At 43.5% G+C, this 26,640-nt stretch overlaps 1 protein-coding gene across 1 annotated transcript in view; it reads left to right on the forward strand.

The window, feature by feature from the left end:
- Positions 1 to 26,640, forward strand: part of LOC126235433 (hexamerin-like) — a 52,381-nt gene that overhangs the window by 20,538 nt on the left and 5,203 nt on the right. Inside the window, exons 2-8 of the mRNA XM_049944157.1 lie at positions 6,384 to 6,517; positions 6,821 to 6,979; positions 7,050 to 7,227; positions 14,400 to 14,797; positions 15,894 to 16,067; positions 16,139 to 16,267; positions 18,378 to 18,693. Coding sequence (XP_049800114.1) covers positions 6,384 to 6,517; positions 6,821 to 6,979; positions 7,050 to 7,227; positions 14,400 to 14,797; positions 15,894 to 16,067; positions 16,139 to 16,267; positions 18,378 to 18,693 — 1,488 coding nt within the window. The remainder of the gene's footprint in view (positions 1 to 6,383; positions 6,518 to 6,820; positions 6,980 to 7,049; positions 7,228 to 14,399; positions 14,798 to 15,893; positions 16,068 to 16,138; positions 16,268 to 18,377; positions 18,694 to 26,640) is intronic.

Consider the following 26,640-nt stretch of genomic DNA (forward strand, 5'->3'; position numbering starts at 1 on the left):
CCTAGAGGGTCAATACCGCGGTTCGATCGCGTCCGCAATGTTACTTTGTGCCAGGAAGGGCTCTCAACAAGGGAAGTGTCGAGGCGTCTCGGAGTGAACCAAAGCGCTGTCCTTCGAACATGGGGGAGATACAAAGAAACATGAACTGTCGATGACATGCCTCGCTCAGGCCATCCAGGGGCTACTACTGCAGTGGATGACCGCTACCTACGGATTATGGCTCGGAGGAACCCTGACAGCAACGCCACCATGTTGAATAATGCTTCTCGTTCAGCCGCAGGACGTCGTGTTACGACTCAAACTGTGCGCAGTAGGCTGCATATGCGCAACTTCACTCCCGATGTCCATGGCGAGGTCCATCTTTGCAACCACGACACCATGCAACGCTGTACAGATGGGCCCAACAACATGCCGAATGGTCCGACCGGATTGGTCAGGTTCTCTTCACCGATGAGTGTCGCACATGCCTTCAACCACACAATCGTCGGAGATGTGTTTGGAGGCGAACCGGTCAGGCTGAACGCCTTAGGCACAATGTCCAGCGAGTGCAGCTCAAAAATGGCTCTGAGCACTATGAGACTTAACATCTGAGGTCATCAGTCCCCTAGACTTAAAACTACTTAAACCAAACTAACCTAAGGACGTCACACACATCCATGCCCGAGGTAGGATTCGAACCTGCGACCGTAGCAGACGCTCGGTTCCGGACTGAAGCGCCTAGAAGCACTCGGTCACCGCGGCCGGCGCGACTACAGCTGATGTTTTGGGGTGTCATTGTGTGGGGTCGACGTACGCCGCTGGCGGTCATGGAAGGCGCCGTAACGGCTGTATGATACGTGAATGCCATCCTCCGACCGATAGTGCAACCACATCTGCAGCATATTGGTGAGGCATTCGTCTTCATGGACGACAATTCGCGCCCCCATCGTGCACATCTTTTGAACGGCTTCCTTCAGGAAAGGACACCAAAAAATGGTTCAAATGGCTCTGAGCACTATGGGACTTAACATCTGAGGTCATCAGTCCCCTAGAACTTAGAACTACTTAAACCTAACTAACCTAAGGACATCACACACATCCATGCCCGAGGCAGGATTCGAACCTGCGACCAAAGCAGTCCCGCGGTTCCGGACAGCAGCGCCTAGAACCGCACGACCACCGCGGCCGGCGAAAGGACATCGCTCGACTAGAGTGGCCAGTATGTTCTTCAGACGTGAACCCTAATGAACGTGCATGGAGTAAATTGAAAAGGGCTGTTTATGGACGGCGTGACCCACCAACCACTCTGAGGGATCTACACCGAATCGCCGTTGAGGAGTGGGACAAGTTGTACCAACAGTGCCATGATGAACTTGTGGATAGTATGCCACGATGAATACAGGCATGCATCAATGCAAGAGGACGTGCTACTGGATATTAGAGGTACCATTGTGTACAGCAATCTAGACCACCACCTCTGAAGGTATGGCTATATGGTGGTACAACATTCAGTGTGTGTTTTTCATTGAGCAATAAAAAGGACGGAAATGACGTTTATATTGATCTCTACTCTAATTTTCTCTACAGGTTTCGGATCTCTCGACCCATTTTGATGCAAAACGTTTTTGATGTGTGTACTTAGGCTACAGCTTGCGATAAGCGGGAAATCCGAGTTCGAGTCCCGGTCCGACACAAATTTTCATTTTCATTCCATTAAACAGCTGATGGTTGTCCATAGTCGCAACCGCGAATGCATTTCATAATATTATTTGCGTCTGCACAGGTGATTTATGTTAATCATCTATGCGAGTGGTGGTCCCCGCCATTTTTGTGTTTCTCCGCGTTTCTACGTTAGCAACCTCTCCATCACACGCTTTTCTGACCTCGGCCAGAGAGCCAGTAACGTCCGTGCGTATATTTACAATCTCGGACCCCAATCCGCATCTAACGTCTGACCATCAATCTTTTGACTGCGAAATTTTAGCTCGGCTTCTAGTCTCGAAAATTGTTTCGTTCTTCTCCATAGCGGTGTTTAACTGAGCTGTGATGGTTGCTCACGTTGTGAGAATACGACCCAGTGGACTATGACTTTTCATACTCCCCACGGAGGTGCCTTGTCTTTCATCACACACTTCCGAACGTTATTCACTTGACTGGTCCGTTTCCAGTGGGCTCTGACTTCCCGTGCGCCCCTCAGACATGTCCTGTGTTTCCTCACTCAAACCCGAACTTTCCTCAACTGACCTGCCGGTTTCCATATCTGTCAATCTCCTCGAACTCAGTTTCATGGGAAACGTGACCACAAACCAAATGTACTATGCAGAACGAGCTGCCACAAATAGAACAATTCTATGACAAGTCTGCTAGCTGCAAATGGAGCAATGGTAACAAGAAAAAGAATATTGGCAGTAACGAACTTTACATTCAAAATTTGCTTCAGAAAATACAGAGGATTCTGCGAGAGCAAACACACCATCCGTGCGTCTGACACCACTCATAATGAGGTTAGCGTATTCCGTACAGTTATGGGACGTTTATTCTGCCTGACCCGTGTATGAAACTTTAAAAGTTCTCATACTAATAGTAAGGTGAAAATTAAATCAAATCGTAACTCAGTGTTGTGCACCAAAAAGGAAATTAAAATCTCTTATATGATATGTAGGCAAATTACCAATGAGATCACGCTACGCTGGGAGCGAAAAGTGCAATAAGTTCAAACATCACACTGTAAAATCAAAAAGTAAATGGTTATGGGTTCTATGGGTTTGATATGCAGATTAAACAGATTAATTAAAAGTATGTTTTGGGGGTGTCAGGATACTTTTGATCACATAGTGTATTTCTACAGCGTACCTGCGAATTACAGCCTGCAAATCCGTTGGCGTGACCCGTGTTGCAAGGATACTGGCTGTGGCATCATAGATCCCTTCTCACTCGAGAACAGACACTTTTTCTTTGTACATTGCAGTACCTGTGTTATTTCGAATTACGATACGATGTTCCTCTGGACATATATGCATGTTCAAAGGAACAGGCACTGCGGCGAAAAGTACGAAATGTATGTTTATGGATATTTACATTTATTACAACACCTTTTATACAAATACAAATCTCTGGGCTGATGTGAGTGGGCGTGGACTCGACTCAGATATTAAGATATAGAAGAGGAGGGGCGGGGAATGAATCATTTCATTATTCTTCACATTAAAAAAAGGGTCTCTGAGCACTATGGGACTTAACATCTGAGGTCATCAGTCCCATAGAACTTAGAACTACTTAAACCTAACCAACCTAAGGACATCACACACATCCATGCCCGAGGCAGGATTCGAACCTGTGGCCGGAGCGGTCGCGCGGTTCCAGACTGAAGCGCCTACAACCGCTCGGCCACACCGGCCGGCTCTTCATAGTCATTTTGGTGGTGGTGTGGGTGGCAGACAGTAGGTTGGTACTGCGCTCATCTTGTAGCTGGATGGCGGCGGGTTGGTATTGGCATCTGCGTTTCCATTTTAACTTGCTGTGGTGGTTCTGATGCAGAAACAACGCTGTCGCAGTGTTGGGTGAAAGATGTCAGGCAAGAAAATTGTAATGTCCAGTCGACTGCTTGATTTTCAGGCACTGGACCGTCAGGAAACGTCCATTTACCGTATAACGTAAAAATAATAAGTCACCAAGTGGCGATGAACGTTCAGATAGAAGTAAGCATCAGAATCAAACTCTGCAGACTAATAGACAATGTGATGACGAGCCTCCATGTCTTTTTGCTCTAACGGTCTCCCTCGACCCTCCTCAGCTCACAGACTCTCAGCGTTGTCATTGGCGGGTGCGAATTTCCAGTGCCACCCAAAGACTCCTTGCCGCTTTGTGTCCACGCCTCCCAATGCAGGGTGGATATTTCTGATCCTGTGTGAACTGGCGTGCTACTCGGAAACTGTTTTTTTTTTTTTTCATATTTTCTCTGTCGAGGCCGTTCTCAGTGATGGTCCCATTCAACCCATCCCATTGTTATGGACGGAGAGATGGTCTGGGTTTTCGGCGGGTCGGGGTTTAATTTCTCGTGTCTATTCGTCGTTGTCACTGTGCATGCTGCAAATTAAAATTCACCTACCTCAGAACGGCGTCTGCTCAATGTCCATTCACTCGGCAACGTAGATACTCACAAGATGATGTAAAAGCAACGTTGATAAAAAACACCACCTCTTATCTACAGCCACTCAGGTCGCGCAACTCTGGATATGAAAGGAAGTTCTGTAGAAATACTGTCATCAAATTTTATCGGGCAGTAAGAAAATGGATTGGGTTCTGAAAAATAATGTCCGAAATTTCCACACAATAATTTTTATTTTGTCGTTGATAACGAAATAAATGGTACTATTCAGTCCACTTTTAAACTACTGGCTATTTCCTTCCAGATCACGATTCATACACACATTTCACAACCACAGAAGCCAGAAATCTGTCCAAACCCGACCCAAATCAAAAAACGTTTTCACAGTCATTAATTTCACCACTAACATTTGTTATTACATTCGGTCCTTTTTGGGGATTTCTAAAAAAGAAACTGCTCGCCAAAAATGCTCAGTAGTTGAATACTGAAACATATCACGCGGATTCTATGAAGTCCAATATTTTACACGCGAATATCTGTCCCACAGATTTAGTCAAAACCTTTGAAATTTCACCAAGCAGTCCTCAACAACAACTGCTATCGACTTAGTTCACCAATAAGTCAGACACTAAGTAATTCTTCATCTTACACATTATTTTTACTGGCGCTAGCAACACGACCGTCCGCATTCAAAGCTAGCGAGCGACTCCCTTCTTCCAGCCTCACTCCCAGTATAACAATCAGGTAACGAGCGGGAACCGTCTCAATTCTGATTGGTTGATCATACTGACTGGCAATCAGAATACTGACTCGTGATCATACTCGCACCAAAACTGGCCTGCACCAATCCTTATACACAGATGCATCTGCGTCAATTTGACACATAAATATTAACGTAATGTTTAATAAACGAAAACGAAAAGACCATAATTCTGGAAATATTCTTTGGATACAGATTTTACTCCAGGTGACTTTCTGGCTGCTCTGTTACAATAGCAATCACACCTAGGCATACCTCATCAGCAAAATGGGTAAATCCCCTAGGATCATTTTCCCACGACAGAATTGCGTAACTCTTCCCGTTACTTAGGACGGTATATAATCCTATATTGAAATTTGACGAATGGCCCACATACACACTCTCATTTACTCACAGGCTCACATAACATATAATAAAAAAATACTGATTTTATTAGTTCTTTCTGAAGTTATTCTAGATTTCATACTACGAAAATTGTAAGGTATTTGAAATTTTTTAAATTAAATTTCAGTTAAATAATCCTATCCCCTGATACTTCAGGTGAGTATTTCAGTTGAGAACCAAAACCAAGTCATAAATGTTCCCAGGTGAATTTCCTTTCTTAAGTGTAGTTTTTCTAACTTGAAACTAAATTTTTCTATCTCCGAAAATATGCCCGCTAGAACGCTGAAATTTTCGCACCACCTTTCTATTAATAACAAAGTACAGTATACAAATTTTGAAAGCGATTGCACAAAAACTACTATCCTTTATTTAGATTCTTATAGGTGGTGAATGTACGCGTTCAGTAAGAGACATTGAATAACTTTCCCATGGCAGGCAGTGACAGATGCACGTGTGTCTCCCGGGTAGGCCGCTAGATGTTAATCCCCGAAGTTACATACAGCAAGCTATCCTAAAACAAACATTCGCTCGAAACAACTTGCGACGCTACAGGTTGCAAAGTTATTTATTCCAGTAACGCTTTTCACCCTTTTGGAGGCTATTCGATTGCGTAAAAGTAACTGAGTATAAAACCCATCTGTCATAGAGTCCTACAGAACGAGAGGTGGACGTTAATCACATCAACCAACCTCCACCATAGCAGAGGCAATGCTTACAAAATTACAAACGCGGTATCAACTGTGCATGATATAACAGGTCCGCTTAGCTTCCACACAGATATGAAAGCCATTCTAGGAAATATATATTAGCTGTACACAACCTAAGGTACCCTAACTTATCGAGACACGCGAATAGTTTTCTCGGGTCGATTGTACCTAACATGGACAACTTGTTCACGTTGGAAGAAATCAATTACGAAGTCCTAATGTTAAATGTCTAGTGGCTAGTACCCCTATCAGTACCAAATTTTTGCATCTGCGGCTGCAATCGTCAGTTTTCGTTTCATGGTGATCTCAAAAATAAAAAAGCGATTATTAAAAAATTGTTGCATTACATAAAGAATACTTTTCATTTTCGTTGTGATGAATGATATTGCTTATGATGTAACTACTGTGCATGAATAAACTGACCACAACGTAACACATTTTACAGCTGACAAGGACTTCCTGATCAGGCAGAAAAAACTTCTACAGCTCTTATGGCACGTTGGACAACCTGCACTGCTCCCTGAAATGAAAGAGATATCCAGTTCCTTTGAACCTAAAGAATACGTTGCATACTTCAAGGTACGTGAACCAGCGAAACCAGTGTTTAGCTTTGGCAGGTTCTGTGTTACTAAGAATATCGTATGTCGCAGGACCGCCGGCCAGGGTGGCCGAGCGGTTCTAGGCGCTACAGTCTGGAATCGCGCGACCGCTACGGTCGCAGGTTCGAATCCTGCCTCGAGCATGGATGTGTGTGATGTCCTTAGGTTAGTTAGGTTTAAGTAGTTCTAAGTTCTAGGGGACTGATGACCTCAGCAGTTAAGTCCCATAGTGCTCAGAACCATTATTATTATTATTATTATTATTATTATTATTTTTTTGCAGGACGCAGAAACTGTCAACAAATTCGTTAAGTACTACACACACGGCTACGTAAAGAAGCGCGGCGAAGAACTGCCGGTGCACTACAAGTACGACGAGCTCCAGGTCAAGGCACTCGTCGACTTCATACACTGCGCCAAGGACTTCGATACCTTCTATAAGGTGGGTACCGGTGTTCATTTCGAATACGACTCAACAACAGAACTTTCTGATTCCTTCTGTCCATCCACAGGCAGCTGCGTGGGCCAGGGAACACGTGAACGAGGATCTGTTCTGGTACACAATCAACGTTGTCAAGCTACACCGCGATGATCTTTTCCAACTCGCAATGCCGCCTTATTACGAGCTCTACCCCCAGCTCTTCGTTAGTGACGACGTCATCAGTGAGGCGTGGAAAGCTGCCCTACGAGGTAAGAGCGACAATCTGCTTTCTTCACCATATTTTGTGTAGAGTGCAAGCTAATTCCGCGTTTTATCAATCATGTGCTTTAGTGAAACTTCCTAGCAAATTCAAATTGTGTGCCGGACCGAGACTCGAACTCAGGACGTTTGCCTTTCGCAGGAGAGTGCTCTACCAACTGAGCTGTCCAAGCACGACTCTCGAATAGTCCTCACAGCTTTACTTCCACCAGTACCTCGTCTCATACCTTCCAAACTTTCCAGAACTTCTCCTGTGAAACTTGATGGACTACCAATCATAGAAGACAGGATATTGCGGAGACATGGATTAGTCACAGTCTGGGGGACGTTTCAAAAATGAAATTTTCACTCTTGCAGCGAAGTGTGTTCTAGTACAAAACTTCATGGCAGATTAAAACTCTGTGCGAGACGGAGACTCGAACTCGGAACCTTTAACTTTCGCGACCTTGTACTTAAGCCACTGAGCTACCCAAACACGACTGAGGAGCCCTCCTCGCAAACATAATTCCGCTGGTACCTCGTCCTCTACCTTCCAAAGTTCACAGAAATCTCCTACGAAACTTGCTGGATTAGCGCTTCTGGAAGAAATGCTACTGTGGAGACATGCTTGAGCCACAACCTAGAGGATGTTTCCAGAATGAAATTTTCACCGTGCATACGAAACTTCCTGGCAGATTAAAACTGTGTGCCAGACAGAGACTCGAACTCGGGACCTCTGCCTTTCGAGGGCAAGTGCTTTACCGACTGAGCTACACGACTCACGATCCGCCCTCACAGCTTCTGAAGGCAGGAGACGAGGTAATGTTGGAAGAAAAGCTGTGAGAAGTGGTCGTGAGTTGTGGGTGGGCAACTCAGATGGTGAAACGCTTGTCTACGAAAGGCAAAGGTCCCGACTTCGAGTCTCGGTGTGGCACACAATTTTAGTCTTCCAGGAAGTTGCATACCACCGTAAACTCCCCGGAACAATGAAAATTTCTTTCACGTGCTATAGTGTTATTAGGAAATCTAGAGTAGATATCAGATTTAGATGAAGAGCTGTGTTTGGCGGTCAGTGGCTTGATGGACAATTCCAAGACACTCACCGTCATACACACTTGGTGCAGGGACATTCTTCCACCATCATCTTTCCTATCTTCTGACTTTATTCTTCCTAAAAATATGGTTATGGTTCATAATTCGGTTTTCCAAAATTTTGTTGATTTCTTGAATGCAAGAATCTTGTTTACTTTAAAATATTTTTTTTCGAATTTATAGTATGTCTTAAAGTTATGATGTGTCATAACCTCTTCCCTGTCTCCATAAATTCCTATCTTCTAAGAATAAATCGCTATTTTTAAGATAAATATTTAAAGCTGCAATATTATGAATCCCAAATAAGGAATAACGAATTCTGCACATGCGAAATTTCGTATTGTGAAAGTATGACCCGTAACAAGGTGGCAAGGTCATTTGTAAATGGCAGAAAATAAATAAATAATAAGTAAATAATAATAATCTACTAGTCCCAAGTTTGGCAGTCTCTAAAATACTTTGAAATGTCAATTTTTTACAGTGATGTCACTATAGAGCATGCGGTAGAGAGCAATTTTGTACTGTGATTCGTACCTCGCTTTCCCCGCACGGTTGTGAAATGTGTCTGCGTCCTTCATATGTACCCTACCGCAGTCTCTCCGCATATGTATGATAGAAGTAGAGTCGTTCTATCATGGCCTCTGAAACATGCTGAGCAGCGTTTAACGAGAAGAAAGCCGTCGTTCTTTACAAGACCATCACATAAAGTACCTGAATACATCAGACTCATACAATGCTCGTTAAAGTACCTATATGACAGCAAACGCAACGTTGTTGATTTACGACCATGATACGCGAATTACAAATAATTATTACATTATAATAATCACATTTTCGCTATAGTATATTATATTGCAACGTACAGAAGCTGAAGATTCAGTTGTTTTATTCAAAAATGAGTTAATTAAGCTATACATGTTGATGAGTTAATATGACCGCTTCTTTCTTTCTTAACCGATAACAGTGGAGAGTTACAGAACACAGCATGTCATTCTCAATGGAGAGAAGTCTTCCGAAGTAAGAGTGATTTCAGGTGTGCCGCAGGGGACTGTCGCAGGACCGTTGCTATTCACAATATACATAAATGAACATCGGAAGTTCACTGAGGCTTTTTGCGGCTGATGCTGTGGTACATCGAGAGGTTGTAACAATGGAAAACTGTACTGAAATGCAGGAGGATCTGCAACGAATTTACGCATGGAGCAGGGAATGGCAATTGAATCTCAATGTACACAAGTGTAATGTGCTGCGAATACTTAGACAGAAAGATCCTTTATCATTTAGCTACAATATAGCGGGTCAGATACTGGAAGCAGTTAATTCTGGGAGCAGGCATTAGGAATGATTTAAAATGGAATGATCATATAAAGTTGATCGTCGGTAAAGCAGATGCCAGACTGAGATTCATTGGAAGAATCCTAAGGAAATGCAATCCGAAAACAAAGGAAGTAGGTTACAGTACACTTGTTCGCCCACTGCTTGAATATTGCTCAGCAGTGTGGGATCCGTACCAAATAGGGTTGATAGAAGAGATAGAGAAGATCCAACGGAGAGCAGCGCGCTTCGTTACAGGATCATTTAGTAATCGCGAAAGCGTTACGGAGATGATAGATAAACTCCAGTGGAAGACTCTGCAAGAGAGACGCTCAGTAGCTCGGTACGGGCTTTTGTTGAAGTTTCGAGAACATACCTTCAACGAGGAGTCAAGCAGTATACTGCTCCCTCCTACGTATATCTCGCGAAGAGACCATGAGGATAAAATCAGAGAGATAAGAACCCAAACAGAGGCATACCGACAATTTTTCTTTCCACGAACAATACGAGACTGGAATAGAAGGGAGAACCGATAGAGGTACTCAAAGTACCCCCAGCCACAAATCGTCAGGTGGCTTGCGGAGTATGGATGTAGACGTAGATGTAGATTAAATCTCATTTTTTTCTGCTTGAGGAGACAGAAGAATACTGAATGATTGAGGAATAAAAATCCATTAGATATGAATGACGTAAATTTTGGTGGAATCAGTTGCATTCTGCAATATACGGGAGTGGACAAAAAATATGGAGACACCAAAAACCCAACACATTACCTTGGGTAATACGGAGTAATAAGACAGTTAGCGTCCAAAGCAGTTTCTAGTCGGCTCGGCGTGAATAAATAGAGATCCTGTACGGTTTTCAAGGGAATATTATACCACTATCACTCCAAGATAGCGGCAAGTTCAGGTAACGATGGTGGAGGTGGGGATCGATCGCATTCCACGAGCTTTCAATAAAGTTAAGATCGGTTAGCTGTGTGCTCACAAAGCCAGTCCTGAAAGATGGGAGCTGTGTGAACAAGGGCTCTGCCGTCTTGGAACCGTTAGGAAACAAACATTATACCGTGGGATCGACTCGATCAGCCTAAATGTTCATATAATCGCTGACAGTAATGCGACCTGCCAGAGAAACCATGGGGCTTGTAGAATATCGTCGGCCTGCTTAGGTGAGTGGTAACCTTCTCCCCTCCCATGCTGGCGGGCCCGGGCTCGATTCACTGCCGGGTTGGAGATTTTCTCCGCTCGTGGACTGGGTGTTGATCGTCCTCATCATCATTTCATCATCATCACCGGCGCTCAAGTCGCCCAGTGTGGCGTCGACTGCGGTAAGACTTGCAGTCGGCGGCCGAACTTCCCCGGCTGGGGTCTCCCGGCCAACAATGCCATACGCTCATTTCATTTTTTTTTCATAGAATATCACGATAGGCAAAACTCTACCATCTGGTGAGCAAGATGTACGAGACAGACGAAATACCCTCAGACTTCAAGAAGAATATAATAATTCCAATCCCAAAGAAAGCAGGTGTTGACAGATGTGAAAATTACCGAACTATCAGTTTAATAAGTCACAGCTGCAAAATACTAACGCGAATTCTTTACAGACGAATGCAAAAACTAGTAGAAGCCGACCTCGGGGAAGATCAGTTTGGATTCCGTAGAAATGTTGGAACACGTGAGGCAATACTGACATTACGACTTATCTTAGAAGAAAGATTAAGAAAAGGCAAACCTGCGTTTCTAGCATTTGTAGACTTAGAGAAAGCTTTTGAAAATGTTGACTGGAATACTCTCTTTCAAATCCTAAAGGTGGCAGGGGTAAAATACAGGGAGCGAAAAGCTATTTACTATTTGTACAGGAACCAGACTGCAGTTATAAGAGTTGAGGGGCATGAAAGGGAAGCAGTGGTTGGGAAGGAAGTGAGACAGGGTTGTAGTCTTTCCCCGATGTTATTCAATCTGTATATTGAGCAAGCAGTAAAGGAAACGAAAGAAAAATTTGGAGTAGGTATTAACATCCAGGGAGAAGAAATAAAAACTTTGAGGTTCGCCGATGACATTGTAATTCTGTCAGAGACAGCAAAGGACTTGGAAGAGCAGTTGAATGGAATGGACAGTGTCTTGAAAGGAGGATATAAGATGAACATCAACAAAAGCAAAACGAGGATAATGGAATGTAGTCGAATTAAGTCGGATGATGCTGAGGGAATTAGATTAGGAAATGAGACACTTAAAGTAGTAAAGGAGTTTTGCTATTTGGGGAGGAAAATAACTGCTGATGGTCGAAGTAGAGAGGATATAAAATGTAGACGGAAAGCGTTTCTGAAGAAGAGAAATTTGTTAACATCGAGTATAGATTTCAGTGTCAGGAAGTCGTTTCTGAAAGTATTTGTATGAAGTGTAGCCATGTATGGAAGTGAAACATGGACAATAAATAGTTTGGACAAGAAGAGAATAGAAGCTTTCGAAATGTGGTGCTACAGAAGAATGTTGAAGATTAGATGGGTAGATCAGGTAACTAATGAGGAGGTATTGAATAGGATTGGGGAGAAGAGAAGTTTGTGGCACAACTTCACTAGAAGAAGGGATCGGTTGGTAGGACATGTTTTGAGGCATCAAGGGATCACAAATTTAGCATTGGAGGGCAGCGTGGAGGGTAAAAATCGTAGAGGGAGACCAAGAGATGAATACACTAAGCAGATTCAGAAGGATGTAGGTTGCAGTAGGTACTGGGAGATGAAGGAGCTTGCACAGGATAGATTAGCATGGAGAGCTGCATCAAACCAGTCTCAGGACTGAAGACCACAACAACAACAACATAACGATATGGCTGGCCAAATCATCGCCGAACCCCTGTCATGTTTCTGTCTAGGGACGTAAAATCGACAAGAAGTTGGAAACGGTTTGAAACAAGACTCACCCGACCAAAAAACTTTCTTGCATTGCTCCCTACTCAAGGTTTTATGGCTTCGGCACCACGTTTTCCTGTTATGGGCATTGGAACCGCTAACGAGTAGTACTGGAATTCCAGCTCACACTGAAGTTCCCTGAGTATGGAGATCCCTTCGTGTACTTTCGGTGCTAACAGGGTTCGCGAGTGTGGACTTTCAGTTCTGCAGTGACTTTTGCAGCCGTCGTCCTCTTATTTTTCGTCACACTCAACTCACACTTTCGTCCGCGTTGTGATTTAGCGGGTGATATTTTTCTTCTTTCTTTTCAACATCAGATAGTCCGACTACCTAGGTTATGGCAGCATCCACCACACGGGCCCCAAAAATTTGCCCACGTTTGACTTCACTTAGTTCCGACGTAGTACACTCACAGCTACACAGAACACTGTTCTCGCCTGACTGATACTTGCAATATTGAGAACATTGAACAGGTTACGTTCGTGGTCAAATACAACAGCGCAATACGCAGGCTTCGCTAGCACTGCCTTTATAATAAAGCATGCATTTCTCGCGGTGCTTCCATGTGTTTGTCCAACCCCTGTAAGTTTCTTTTTCTTCAACTATGCTATTAGAATAAAAAATATATTAAATATATTTGGTATGATAACACATTTTTTTGATCTGACTGCTCAATATTTTTTCAATAATGAATATGTCAATGTTTTTTCTAAGTACCAAAAATAGAGAACGTATAAAAAGACTCTACATTCTGTTTTTTTTTAGGTACTTGATACTGTGATATGACAAGGTACCAATCATGCTCGATGAGGGGATCCTCGAGAAAATTTTGTTAGGAACCCCTGCCATATACTTTCCACATGTATTTGAGATAAGTCATATTAGAGTCACAGCTACAATTACATAATACGTATTCTTTCATTCTCCGTGCACCGCCAGCTTCGAGAATAACAATGCTATCTTCGCCTGATACAAAGTCTACGTGTTTGGCATTCGTATTTACATACTAATTCCAGTATGTATTAGCTAATATATGAATTAAACCATCTGACCCGCCAGAGTAGCTGAGAGCGCTAAGGCTTCCTAGACTCGGGTAGGCCCCGGATCGAATCCGCCTGGCGGGTTAATGGCGAGGGCTGGTCTCCCGACCAGCCTGGATGTGGTTTTTAGGCGGTTTTCCTCATCCCGCTAGGTGAATACCAGGCTGGTCCCCACGTTCCGCCTCAGTTACATGGCTCGCAGACATCTGAACACCTTCGCACACTTCCATGGAGCCGGCCGGTGTGGCCGAGCGGTCCTAGGCGCTACAGTCTGGAACTGCGCGATTGATACGGTCGCAGGTTGGAATCCTGCCTCGGGTATGGATGTGTGTGATGTCTGTAGGGTAGTTAGGTTTAAGTAGTTCTAAGTTCTAGGGGAGTGATGACCTCAGATGTTAAGTCCCATAATTCTCAGAGCCATTTGAACCATTTTGTACTTCCATGGATTATACTAGTCGCAAACAGTTGGGGTACACTAATTCCGTTCCGGGGGGTACGGGTTGGCGGCAGGAAGGGCATCTGGCCACCCCTTAGCACTAAAATGCCACATCCGATTAACCATGGCCAATCCTGTGCAACCGCGGGATAAGGCACAAGTGATAGATAAATATGAATTAAACCATCTTGTCAACAAAACTACCTGCTAATGTAAAATAGAAAATAATTTGAGGATCCGTTTCAGGACTCTAACTTTGCCTTCAAAATGTCCTACAGGTACAAAGATTCTTGCCCCAAGAACAATCAGATTCCTAAATCCATATCTTCGTTACTTTTCAAAGAAGTCTGTGGTTATATTAATTAGTGATTAATGCCCTCAAACCCACAACAGGGAAGACTTTCAACAAGGGGGAGCCGTACGTGATCCATGCCAACTACAGCGGCCCCCCTTACGCCGAAGAAGCTGACGAGCTGCTGTCCTACTACACTGAGGACGTGGGCCTGCTCGCCTTCCGAGACTTCCTGCGCTTCCGCTTTCCTTTCTGGGCCAAGATGGAGGACTACGGCCAGGCCAACGAGACCCACAGGGGAGACCGCTTCTACTACCACATCAAGGCCACCCTCAGCCGCTACAGCCTGGAGAGGCTCTCGAACAACCTCCCTGACATTGAACCTCTCGATTACGAGAAACCAGTTCCAGGAGTCAAACCGGAGGGCTCACTGGTACAGTCTGTCATGACACTGGAGAAAAGGCTTTGGGAAGCAATCGATTCTGGATACGTACTTGATGTAAGTGAACCTCTCTCTTGTATCGTCGGAATCTTTTGCAGTGGTATAATTCAATACAATCTTCTCCGTTTACAAGCTACGATACTTTGAATAAGTATTGAGTATTCATAGGACAATGACATGGACTGAGACCAGCGTTTCGGCTCACCTCCCAAGTACGAGCTACGTCCTGTTAAAGACAACATATGTCTTAGATGCATGGCGTGTTTCACGTCCCTTGTAAAAATGGTAACATTTACGTAGGACAAACTATTCACACAGTTTCTGAGGATTGCGCAGAGCGCTCACAACATATTAAACAAAGGAAACTTGAGAAGTCGACCGTGGCTGAACATTGCCTAGAAAATGGACATAAAATACACTTTGGCTCAGACATAATCATTTCGAATTTGTATTATGAAAGGAGTGGTCGAAATTAAAATAAAAAAATTAAAATAAACAGCAGCATTATTCCAGAATGAGATTTTCACTCTGCAGCGGAGATTGCGTTGATACGAAACTTCCTGGTAGATTAAAACCGAGACTCGAACACGGGGCCTTTGCCTTTCGCGGGCAAATGCTCTCGGTCCGACACACAGTTTTAATCTCCCAGGAAGCTTCAGCAGCAATATTAACAGAGACCAGGGGTACACGGTCAATAAGACATGGGGTCGAGCGAAAGCAGAAATGAACGTTTGACGCTTGTAGGGTGGCGAGAGCGGCCGTTTCAAACGTGGCACCGGCCGCTTGCACCACCTCACGCCCCTTGGTTCCGCAGTGGAACGGAGCTGTTATGAGCTGCCCCATTTGTCTTTTGTGAATGCTTTACTTCGACCCTCTGTGGAAGATTTTTGCATCTTGTAATTCGTTTGACACGACATTAATAATATCAGCCTGCTTGCATCTGTATAGGCAGAAGACAGTGCCAGCTCTGGCAGTCAGCGAGTTTAACTCCTCATGACGGTAGTGGAGACAGCTATCGAAACCTGGTGTTTTTATTCGAAGTGACGCGGCTTGGAAACAGAGAAGATTTAATTGCAACTGACTTTTATTTTACAAAAATCTTGAATGTCGATTTATAAGCTGACATTGACTTTTTCATATCTCTCGTTTACAGACCGAACTCAGGAATCACTCTCTTCGTGACCCATCGAGCATTGAGATCTTTGGACGAATCGTTGAAGGTAATGCAGACTCTCTCAACAAGGACTACTACGGTTCATTCTACCATACTTTGTTGGAGTACGTGGCACACGACGGTGAATGCTGCTTTTATCACCCGGTACGACCCGTCATGATGATTTTTTTGCATCTTGTAATTCGTTTGACACGACATTAATAATCAGCCTGCTTGTTTCACAGGCGGAACCCTCCATCGTGGGCACAACAACATCTGCCTTCAAGTCTCCTCTGTACTACAAGATTGCTAAGCGAGTTGCTCTGGTACTGGACGAGTTCAAGAATCGCCTTGGACCATACCCACAGGAAGAGGTAGGAAAATCGGATTTTTTACGCATAGATTTAAAATTGCTACACCAAGAAGAAATGCAGATGATAAAGGGGTATTCATTGGACAAATATATTATACTAGAACTGACATGTGATTACATTTTCACGCAATTTGGGTGCATAGACCCTGAGAAATCAGTATCCAGAACAACCACCTCTGACCGTAATAACGGCCTTGATACGCCTGAGCATTGAGTCAAGCAGAGCTTGGATGGCGTGTACAGGTACAGCTGCCCATGCAGCTTCAACACGATACCACAGTTCATCAAGAATAGTGACTGGCGTATTGTGACGAGTCAGTTGCTCGGCCACCATTGACCAGACGTTTTCAATTAGTGACAGATCTGGAGAATGTGCTGGCCAGGGCAGCAGTCGAACATTTTCTGTATCCAGAAAGGGCCGTACAGGCCCTGCAACTTCCGGTCATGCATTATCCTGCTGAAATGTATAGTTTCGCAGGGATCGAATGAAGCGTAGAGCCACGGGTTGTAACACATCTGAACTGTGTCGTCTGCTGTTCAAAGTGCCGTCAATGCGAACGAGAGGTGACCGAGACGTGCAAGCAATGGGACCCAATACCATCACGCCGGGTGATACGCCAGTATGGCGATGACGAATACACGCTTCCAATGTGCGTTCACAGCTATGTCGCCAAACACGGATGCGACCATAATGATGCTGTAAACAGAACCTGGATTCATCCGAAAAAATGACGTTTTGCCTTTCGTGCACCCAGGTTCGTCGTTGAGTACACCATCGCAGGCGCTGCTGTATGTGATGCAGCGTCAAGGGTAACCGCAGCCATGGTCTCCGAGCTGATAGTCCATGCTGCAGCAAACGTCGTCGAACTGTTCGTGCAGATGGTTGTTGTCTTGCAAACGTCCCCATCTTTTGACTCAGGGATCGAGACGTGGCTGCACGATCCGTTACAGCGATGCGGATAAGATGCCTGTCATCTCGACTGCTAGTGGTACAAGGCCGTTGGGATCCCGCACCGCGTTCCGTATTACCCTCCTGAACCCTCCGATTCCATATTCTGCTAACAGGCATTGGATCTCTACCAACGCGAGCAGCAATGTCGCGATACGATAAACCGCAATCGCGATAGGCTACAATCCGACCTTTATCAAAGTCGGAAACGTGATGGTACGCATTTCTCCTCCTTACACGTGGCATCACAACAATGTTTCACCAGGCAACGCCGGTCAACTGCTGTTTGTGTATGAGAAATCGGTTGGAAACTTTCCTCATGTCAGCACGTTGTGGGTGTCGCCACCGCCGCCAATCTTGTGTGAATGCTCTGAAAAGCTAATAATTTACGTATCGCAGCATCTTCTTCCTGTCGGTTAAATTTCGCGTCTGTAGTACGTCATCATCGTGGTGTAGCAATTTTAATGGCCAGTAGTGTACATTCACTCTTGGCTAAATAGACAAAATTCGTAACTTGTTCCAGTAATTTACAGCAAGTACATGTGTCACTGCCGAGATAAATATTTTTCGCCATTATATTGTAAATGACATTGTTAGCTAGTTGCATTATGTTAGCCGGCCGAAGTGGCCGTGCGGTTAAAGGCGCTGCAGTCTGGAACCGCAAGACCGCTACGGTCGCAGGTTCGAATCCTGTCTCGGGCATGGATGTTTGTGATGTCCTTAGGTTAGTTAGGTTTAACTAGTTCTGAGTTCTAGGGGACTAATGACCTCAGAAGTTGAGTCCCATAGTGCTCAGAGCCATTTGAACCATTTTTTTGCATTATGTTAGTTACGGGCCTGTCATGGTTCACACCCTTCTTCCCCTGCAGAATGATAAGCTACTAGTACTGCCAGAAATTCCAATGAATTCAAGATTAAGCATTTTCTTTTATAACAGGGGAGCCACAGTATTTTCTAGGCATTGCTTCAACAAAATGTAACGTGAGGTGAACAACATATCCGGACCTCTGCATTCATGTTACTGTTTGCGCATCACTTACATTAAATTTCGTATACGGCTTGTGACGTCAGTTTCTATCGATGCTCAAAGGCACCCAACGGACATAGTAACGCAGTACGTAAGCACTGAAATTGCCCCATGTTATTTATTTTTTCATACCAGCTGTTGCTGCCTGGCGTGACAGTGGAGAGCCTGACCGTTGACAAGCTGGTCACGTACTTCGAGGACTACGACTTCGAGCTGAACAACGCTGTTCCGGTGGCGAGCCAGGAGGAGGCCGCCAAACTAAACGTGGTGGCCCGACAGCAGCGTCTGACGCACATGCCCTTCAATTACCACGTCAAGATCACCAGCGACAGGGAGATGGACGTCTTCGTCCGCTTCTTCATTGGCCCTGTCTACGATGTCTATGGCAAGAAGCTGTCTATGGATGAGAGGCGGCACAAAATGGTCTACATCGACTCATTCGGCATGAAATGTAAGTTGTTTACATCAACCTGCTTCTTAAGGAAAATTTAGTGTAGTTACTCTTTCAAATTCTGAAGGTGACAGAGGTAAAATACAGGCAGCGAAAGGCTATTTACAAGATGTACAGGAGCCACATGGCAGTTACAATAGTCGAGGGGCATCAAAGGGAAGCAGTGGTTGGGAAGGGAGTGAGACAGGATTGTAGCCTATCCCCGTTGTTATCCAATCTGTATATTGAGCAAGCAGTAAAGGAAACAATAGAAAAGTTCGGAGTTGGTATTAAAATCCATGGAGAAGAAATGAAAACTTTGAGGTTCGCCGATGACATTGTAATTCTGTCAGAAACAGCAAAGGACCTGGGAGAGCAGCTGAACGGAATGGACAGTATCTTGAAACGATGATATAAGATGAACATCAACAAAAGCAAAACGAGGATAATGGAATGTGTCCGAATTAAATTGTGTGATGCTGCGAGAATTAGAGTAGGAAATGAGACGCTTAAAGTAGTAAATGAGTTTTGCTTTTTCGGGAGCAAAATAACTGATGATGGTCGAAGTGGAGAGGATATAAAATGTAGACTGGCAATGGCAAGGAAATCGTTTCTGAAGAAGAGAAATTTGTTAACATCGAGTATAGATTTAAGTGTCAGGAAGTCCTTTCTGAAAGTATTTATATGGAGTGTAGCCATGTATGGAAGTGAAACATGGACGATAAATAGTCTGGACAAGAAGAGAATAGAAGCTTTCGAAATGTGGTGCTACAGAAGTTCACATAACTAATGAGGAGGGCCGGCCGGTGTGGCCGTGCGGTTCTAGGCGCTTCAGTCTGGAACCGCGTGACCGCTACTGTCGCAGGTTCGAATCCTGCCTCGGGCATGGATGTGTGTGATGTCCTTAGGTTAGTTAGGTTTAAGTAGTTCCAAGTTCTATGACCTGATGACCACAGATGTTAAGTCCCATAGTGCTCAGAGCCACTGTTGAATGAGGAGGTATTGAACAGAATTGCAGAGAAGAGAAATTTATGGCACAACTTGACTAGAAGAAGGGAACGGTTGGTAGGGTATATTCTGAGGCATCAAGGGATCACCAATTTAGTATTGGAAGGTAGCGTGGAGGGTAGAAATCGTAGATGGAGACCAAGAGATGAATACACTAAACAGATTCAGAAGGTTGTAGGTACTGGGAGATGAAGAACCTTGCACAGGATAGAGTAGCATGGAGAGCTGCATCAAACCAGTCTCTGGACTGAAGACCACAACAACAACAACTTTGCCTAAGGAGTTCGTAATCTTTACATGAGTAACATTACAATTTTGATACTTTATAGTAGTTTAACATTGAGAATCCAGTTGGCACTTGGACCTGGTACCTTGCCTTTCGCAGAAAGTGATCTTACATGTTGAGCTATCCAGCAACCACTCGCGTCGTTCCTTCCCAACTTCAGGTCTGAAAATGTTTTACGTACCTTATGCACACCAAACTTGAACATCTATCACAGCGCGTACCAACCACGTTTAAAATAAGTAAGAATGAACACTTCCAAGACTAGGTTGCGAATGTATCACTGTATACATACGCTTCTACTATCCAGTAATACGGGCTACCTTCATTGATTCGTATTCTGTGAGACACAGTACGAGTATACAGACATCAGCAAATCAACTCCGGTGTATTCTATCAATCATATAAAGCATTTGTTTTGTAAACTCAAAAGCCTTTTTCTTGCTGCAGTGTATTTCAGGGACGTTTCGCCTTTTATATTAAGCCATTCGTTCGTCTTTCCAAAATCTGCTTTTCATCTCCTCTGGTAACAGCAGATTTAGGCACGAGGAACAAGTAAATTATCGAATCTACTGAATGTACCTGAATTTAAAAGGCTGAATGCATTTGGAACGTTAATAAATATTAGACTGTATTAAAAAGGTGTTAGTATTTATGGAGTGAGTGTTTATACAAACGCTGGAGAAAACTGCCACACCAAATGCCAGACCGGACATTCAGATAATTTCAGGATAGTTCTTTCAAGAATGGAAGGCTCTGTTTTCACCCGTCTTCGTAAAATTGAACCTAGTACTCTGTCTCTATTGATACATTAAAGTAGGCCTTACCTGTTTATACAAATTATCTCATTTTAAATGCTCAATCTAAGCACACTCCTAACACTCAATCTTCTATCACCATTTTCTAACTCATGAAGGTCATTAAAACAGTGACATCTGTAGGTGTATTTTCTGTCCCCCACCCCCATACAAATGTCAAGATCACAGCTTGCTCTCTCTCTCTCTGTTTTTTTTTCGTCAGTGTAGTGCCGGTTTCAAGTGGCCCTCCACGAATTTCTCTCCTGTCCTCAACTAGTAGCAGCACTCGAACCAAATTACTCAGTTATTTGATGTTAGATACATTCTTATATGTCTCTCACCCGACAGATTTTACTGTCTACAGTTTCCTCAAGTACCTTGACAGTTATTCCTTGACGTCTTAACACATGTCCAGTCAGTAGCGAGGACGTGAGAGTACAGGTTCAGTCCCCATTGTTGCCAGATTTCCGAAGACGTCTCTCAGGGTTCCCAGATCCAATACAAGATTGCGCATGTAGGCGAATTGTCGATGTAAGGAAATTCAAACAATGGCAACAAATTCAAAATTCTTGGTTCAAAATGATGCGATAATTTTAAAAAAATCGAAGACACGCGCTTTTGCTACATTTAAAATGGCAGTAGGCCAATTATTGGCGTAAATTTAAAATGGCGGGAAATTCAAAAAGAAGACCAATTTCCGAAGTATTGGGTTGGTTCATAAGTTCATGGCATTTACCCATAAGTTTAATAAACACAACAAATACACACAACAGAGACTTTAGTCATCAACGATTTATTCTCCTTTACTACTTATAGCTGTCTGCCGACGCTAGTGTAACTTTCCGATTCCGCGACTGTTGTAGTTTTGAGGTGAAGAACTCGTCGAGCCATGTTCGATGTGCACTTTCATACGGAAAGGAAGTTCCTTCAGAAATTTTTTGGCCAGAGAGTGGAAAAAGTGAAAATATGAGGGCGCAAGGTGAAGTGAAAAAGGTGGGTAACGAGGACTTGCCAACCAAACCTCTGTGTAGTCTTTTTTCACAGTCTAGCACTCTGCAGGCAGGCGTCATTGTGGAGTAGCTTCACTTCACACAGTCTTCCTGGTCGATGTTCTTGCACTGCATCTGCAGGACATCTCACTCGTTGACACCAGATGTCAGCAGTGATGGTAACACCTCAAGGAAGCAATTCGTAGTACACCACACCATCGCTGTTCCACAAGATGCATGACATTATCCTTTGTGAAAGCGCGCAGGTCTTCGGAGCGAAGCTTCTGCTTTGTTTGGGCTCAACCACTCCTTTCTTTTCCTTATGTTACCATAAAGTCACTATTTCTTACCACCAGTAACGATACGGGCTATGAATGGTCGGTGCCGTTCACAAGCCATTTGAGCGTAAATGTACAGTCGTGGACAAAACGAGCGAGACCCCTCGCCTTTGCGTTATGCTGATCCGCACAGCTCTAATGTCTGCTACACAGCATAACAGGCAAGGCGACGAAGTGCTACCAACATACTGTGCACAGGCGTGAAATTGAAAAACTATCCGAACTTTGTCAGACTATTTTAATCATGTGTAAGACTGACTATATTAACGCTGATTACTGTGTTAAAGTCGTAAATATAAGATATAAATGGAAGAAGAAACTCTAATTAGTATGAACTGTACTAATAAAAATTAATTTCAGCTTATCGAGATAACACAACTGTTTTAGTAAGACAAAGTACCCCACATCGTTACGAATCAGCAAAATATTACGCACTTTCGGCCACGAAACGGTCTGTGTCGTCGTTCAGTCCAGACACACTAGATTACCATTGCTGAACTACCATGAAAGTGTGCAAGTAGAAATGCGTGAAGATTCATAACGAAATTCTGTTAAAAATCATTCCTTGCCACACTTAAGTCAATTCAGTTATTGACAGAAGCAGAAAAAGTAGGCAGTAACAAGTATGAAACTCTACAAGAGTTTCATATTGACATCCACACAAGGCGCTGGTTCAAAATGAAGGTAGCAATAAAACGCATTGGGGGCGCGAGAATTTCTTAAAATGGCTTTACTGATAGTCTGTCTGCCTGCATCGAGAGTAGAACCGAAAACAAACCAGACCTCCCTTGCAGTAGGTATTACCTTTCACTACACTAGCAGACAACCCAGGCAAACAGCCCTCTATTATTACCCCAGACATGAATAAGCTGGCAATTTCGCAATGAAAATGCAAAATGATCTGCAGTTTCTGTTGCGTAGAGCTTTCTGGACTAAAAAAATGAATTTTCTACCTTTATGTCACGGCTTATGTGTCGATCATTCGGGATGTTTACCGAAATAACAAAATACTGTTATTTTCGAGTAAATTTAGTAGGATAATTCTGCACCACCCAAGGAAATAAAAAGGGCGGTATAGCTGCCAAACATATTCTACAATGTTTCGAATTCTCCATTAGACTCGCCACAGCCAGGAAACGTTCATTAGCCGAAGTGTTTCTTACGCTAGCTAGCAATGGGAATGCTCTCACTTCTCAATCGCCGTGGCATTAATACTCGGATCTGAATTACCACGTGTATAGGCAAATGGATTTTATTTGCATTCCTGTAAACGTGATTTGGATCGAAAGCGTAGCTACGATTAACATGCTGATGTATCGACTGCAACTATAACATTTCGAATAAAGAGTAGGGTGAATTATTCATTCGTTGTTAGGATTTCGTCACCTAAATCGGTAAAAATGGAACCCTACTAGTCTCACTTTCTTGACCGTCTATCTGTCCACCCAACCCTTGAAACCCTTTATCCTCGAGTACGGGTAGACATAATAAGCAGAAATGTGCCGCACTTCCTGCGATATAAGGTCCCTTGGTGGTGTAAAAAAGTGAGCTTCTATGTCAACGCATCTAAAGATACAGCCGTTTAAGTAAAGAAAATTTACGCGAAAGGTCAAAAAATGGCTCTAAGAACTATGCGACCAAACTGCTTAGGTCATCAGTCCCCTAGACCTAGAACTACTTAAACCTACCTAAGCTAAGGGCCTCACACATATCCATGCCCGAGGTAGGATTCCAACCTGTGACTGAAGCAGCTGCGCTGTTCGTGACTGAAGCGCCTAGAACCGCTCGGCCACCGCACCCGCTGAAACCCTTTTCACCATTAACAGAATTTCGTTATGAATCTTTACGGATTGCTAAATTTGCACACTTTCATGGTAGGTCAGAACCGATAATCCAGTGTGACTGGTCTGAACGATGACACAGACCGTTTCGTGGCCGAATGCGCGTAATATTTTGCTAATTCGTAACGATAAGGGGTACTTTGTCTTACTAAAACAGTTATGTTATCTCGATAAGCTGTAATTCATTTTTGTTAGTACAGTTCACTAGTTGGCGTTTCTTCTTTCATTTATATTTTGTATTTACGTGTTGTGTTTTACACACTATTCAGCGTTAATATAGTCTTACACATGATTGAAAACAGCCTGACAAAGTTCGGATAGTTTTTCAATTTCAAGCCTGTGCATGGTACGTTGGTAGCACTTCGTCGCCTTGCCTGTTATGCTGTGTAGCAGACATTAGAGCTGTGCGGATCAGCATAACGAAAAGGCGAGGGGTCTCGCTCGTTTTGTCCACGACTGTACATATGGCCATCCATTGATTTTTGTGATTTTAGGTTAGGGAATACGGCACCCATACATCCGGTTTTTGAACCTTCCCCATCGCATGCAAAAGTCGCACGATGGTGGAATGATCACAGTTCACCACATTTGCCAGTTCTCAAGCACACTGACATGGTACATTGTGGATTAACGCGTTCATACGACGTTCATCTATCCCTGAAGGTCTTCCTCAACATGGACAGTCTCCAATGTCAAAACGATCCTCCTTAAAATAAGAAAACCATTTTCTTGTCAAGCTGCGTCCAGTGGCAATATCCCCATACATGGCGAAAATGTTTCTAGTTGCCTCTACAGCTATCAGCCATCTACTGAACTCAGACGGAAGAATATCTCGGAAATGTTCCAATTTCTCCTCTTGGCACTCTACTTCCTAGCATCCACAACTTCACTCACTGTCTCCAAATGACAAAATGACAATACGCAGACTCAAATAGCAACAGTGAACTATAAATAACAAGTGAGAACCGATAAATAAAGGCACAACAACCGGAATGCGAATATGCAAAACCAAAACGCTGCGAATTTGTGCACCATCTAATATAAATTGGCAGGAAATTCAAAGCATCCAAGATGGGCAATTGTACTAACAGCAGAAAATTAAAAAAGACCACCAAACACAACAACTATGTTTTTAAAATCCATCACAAAAAATTTGTGTGAGGGTGGGTTGGTAGCTATTAAACAAGCACTAGCCTGTCTAATTGCATGAAAAATCAAGGAAACAGCTACGAAATTAGCGCTAGTAAATGGCTATAGCCAGTCTAGATCATAAGTTGCAGGATTGTGAGGCTGAAAAGCACAGAAGCTGTATACCAATTAGGTTCCTTTCGGTGTATGCTACTGCATTAGCTCCATATTTAACAATCATATACATCCGTTCGCTCGACGAAAGATCCGTACCCCAAGACTGGAAAGTAGCACAGGTCACGCGAATATTCAAGAAAGGTAGTAGGAGTAATACACTAAATTACAGGCCCATATCATTAACGTCGATATGTAGCAGGATTTTACAACATATATTGTGTTCGAACATTATGAATTACCTCGAAGGAAACGGTCTATTGACACACAGTCAACATGGGTTTAGAAAACATCGTTCCTGTGAAACACAACTAGCTCTTTATTCACATTAAGTGCTTAGTGCTATTGGCAAGGGATTTCAGATCGATTCCGTATTCCTGGATTTCCGGAAGGCTTTTGACACTGTACTACTCAAGCGGCTCGTAGTAAAATTGCGTGCTTATGGAATATCGTCTCAGTTATGTGACAGGATTTACGGTTTCCTGTCAGAGAGGCCACAGTTCGTCGTAGTAATTGACGGAAAGTCATCTAGTAAAACAGAAGTGATTTCAGGCGTTCCCCAAGGTAGTGTTATAGGCCTTTTGCTGTTCCTTATCTATATAAACGATTTGGGAGACAATCTGAGCAGCTGTCTTCGGTTGTTTGCAGATGACGCTGTCGTTTATCGACTAATAAAGTCATCAGAAGATCAAAACAAACTGAAAAATGATTTAGAAAAAAATATCTGAATGATGCGAAAAGTGGCAGTTGACCCTAAAGAGCGAAAAGTGTGAGGTCATCCACATGAGTGCGAAAAGGAACTCGTTAAACTTCGGTTACACGTAAATCAGTCTAATCTAAAAGCCGTTAATTGAACTAAATACCTAGGTATTACAATTACGAACAACTTTAATTGGAAAGAACACATAGAAAATGTTTTGGAGAAGGCTAACCAAAGGCTGCGTTTCATTGGCAGGACACTTAGAAAATTTAACAGACCTACTAAGGAGACTGCCTACACTACGCTTGACCGTCCTCTTTTAGAATACTGCTGCGCGGTGTGGGATCCTTACCAGACAGGGCTGACGGAGTTCATCGAAAAAGTTCAAAGAAAGGCAGCACGTTTTGTATTATCGCGAAATATGGGAGATAGTGTCACAGAAATGATACAGGATTTGGGCTGGAAATCATTAAAAGAAAGGCGTTTTTCTTTGCGACAGAATCTTCTCACGAAATTCCAATCACCAACTTTCTTCTCCGAATGCGAAAATATTTTGTTGACTCCGACCTACATAGGGCGGAACGATCACCACGATAAAATAAGGGAAATCAGAGCTCGTACGGAAAGATATAGGTGTTCATTCATTCCACGCGCTATACGAGATTGGAATAATAGAGAGTTGTGAAGGTGGTTCGATGAACCCTCTGCCA

The sequence above is a fragment of the Schistocerca nitens genome, chromosome 2, assembly GCF_023898315.1.
Source record: "Schistocerca nitens isolate TAMUIC-IGC-003100 chromosome 2, iqSchNite1.1, whole genome shotgun sequence".
Classification (NCBI taxonomy): domain Eukaryota; kingdom Metazoa; phylum Arthropoda; class Insecta; order Orthoptera; family Acrididae; genus Schistocerca; species Schistocerca nitens.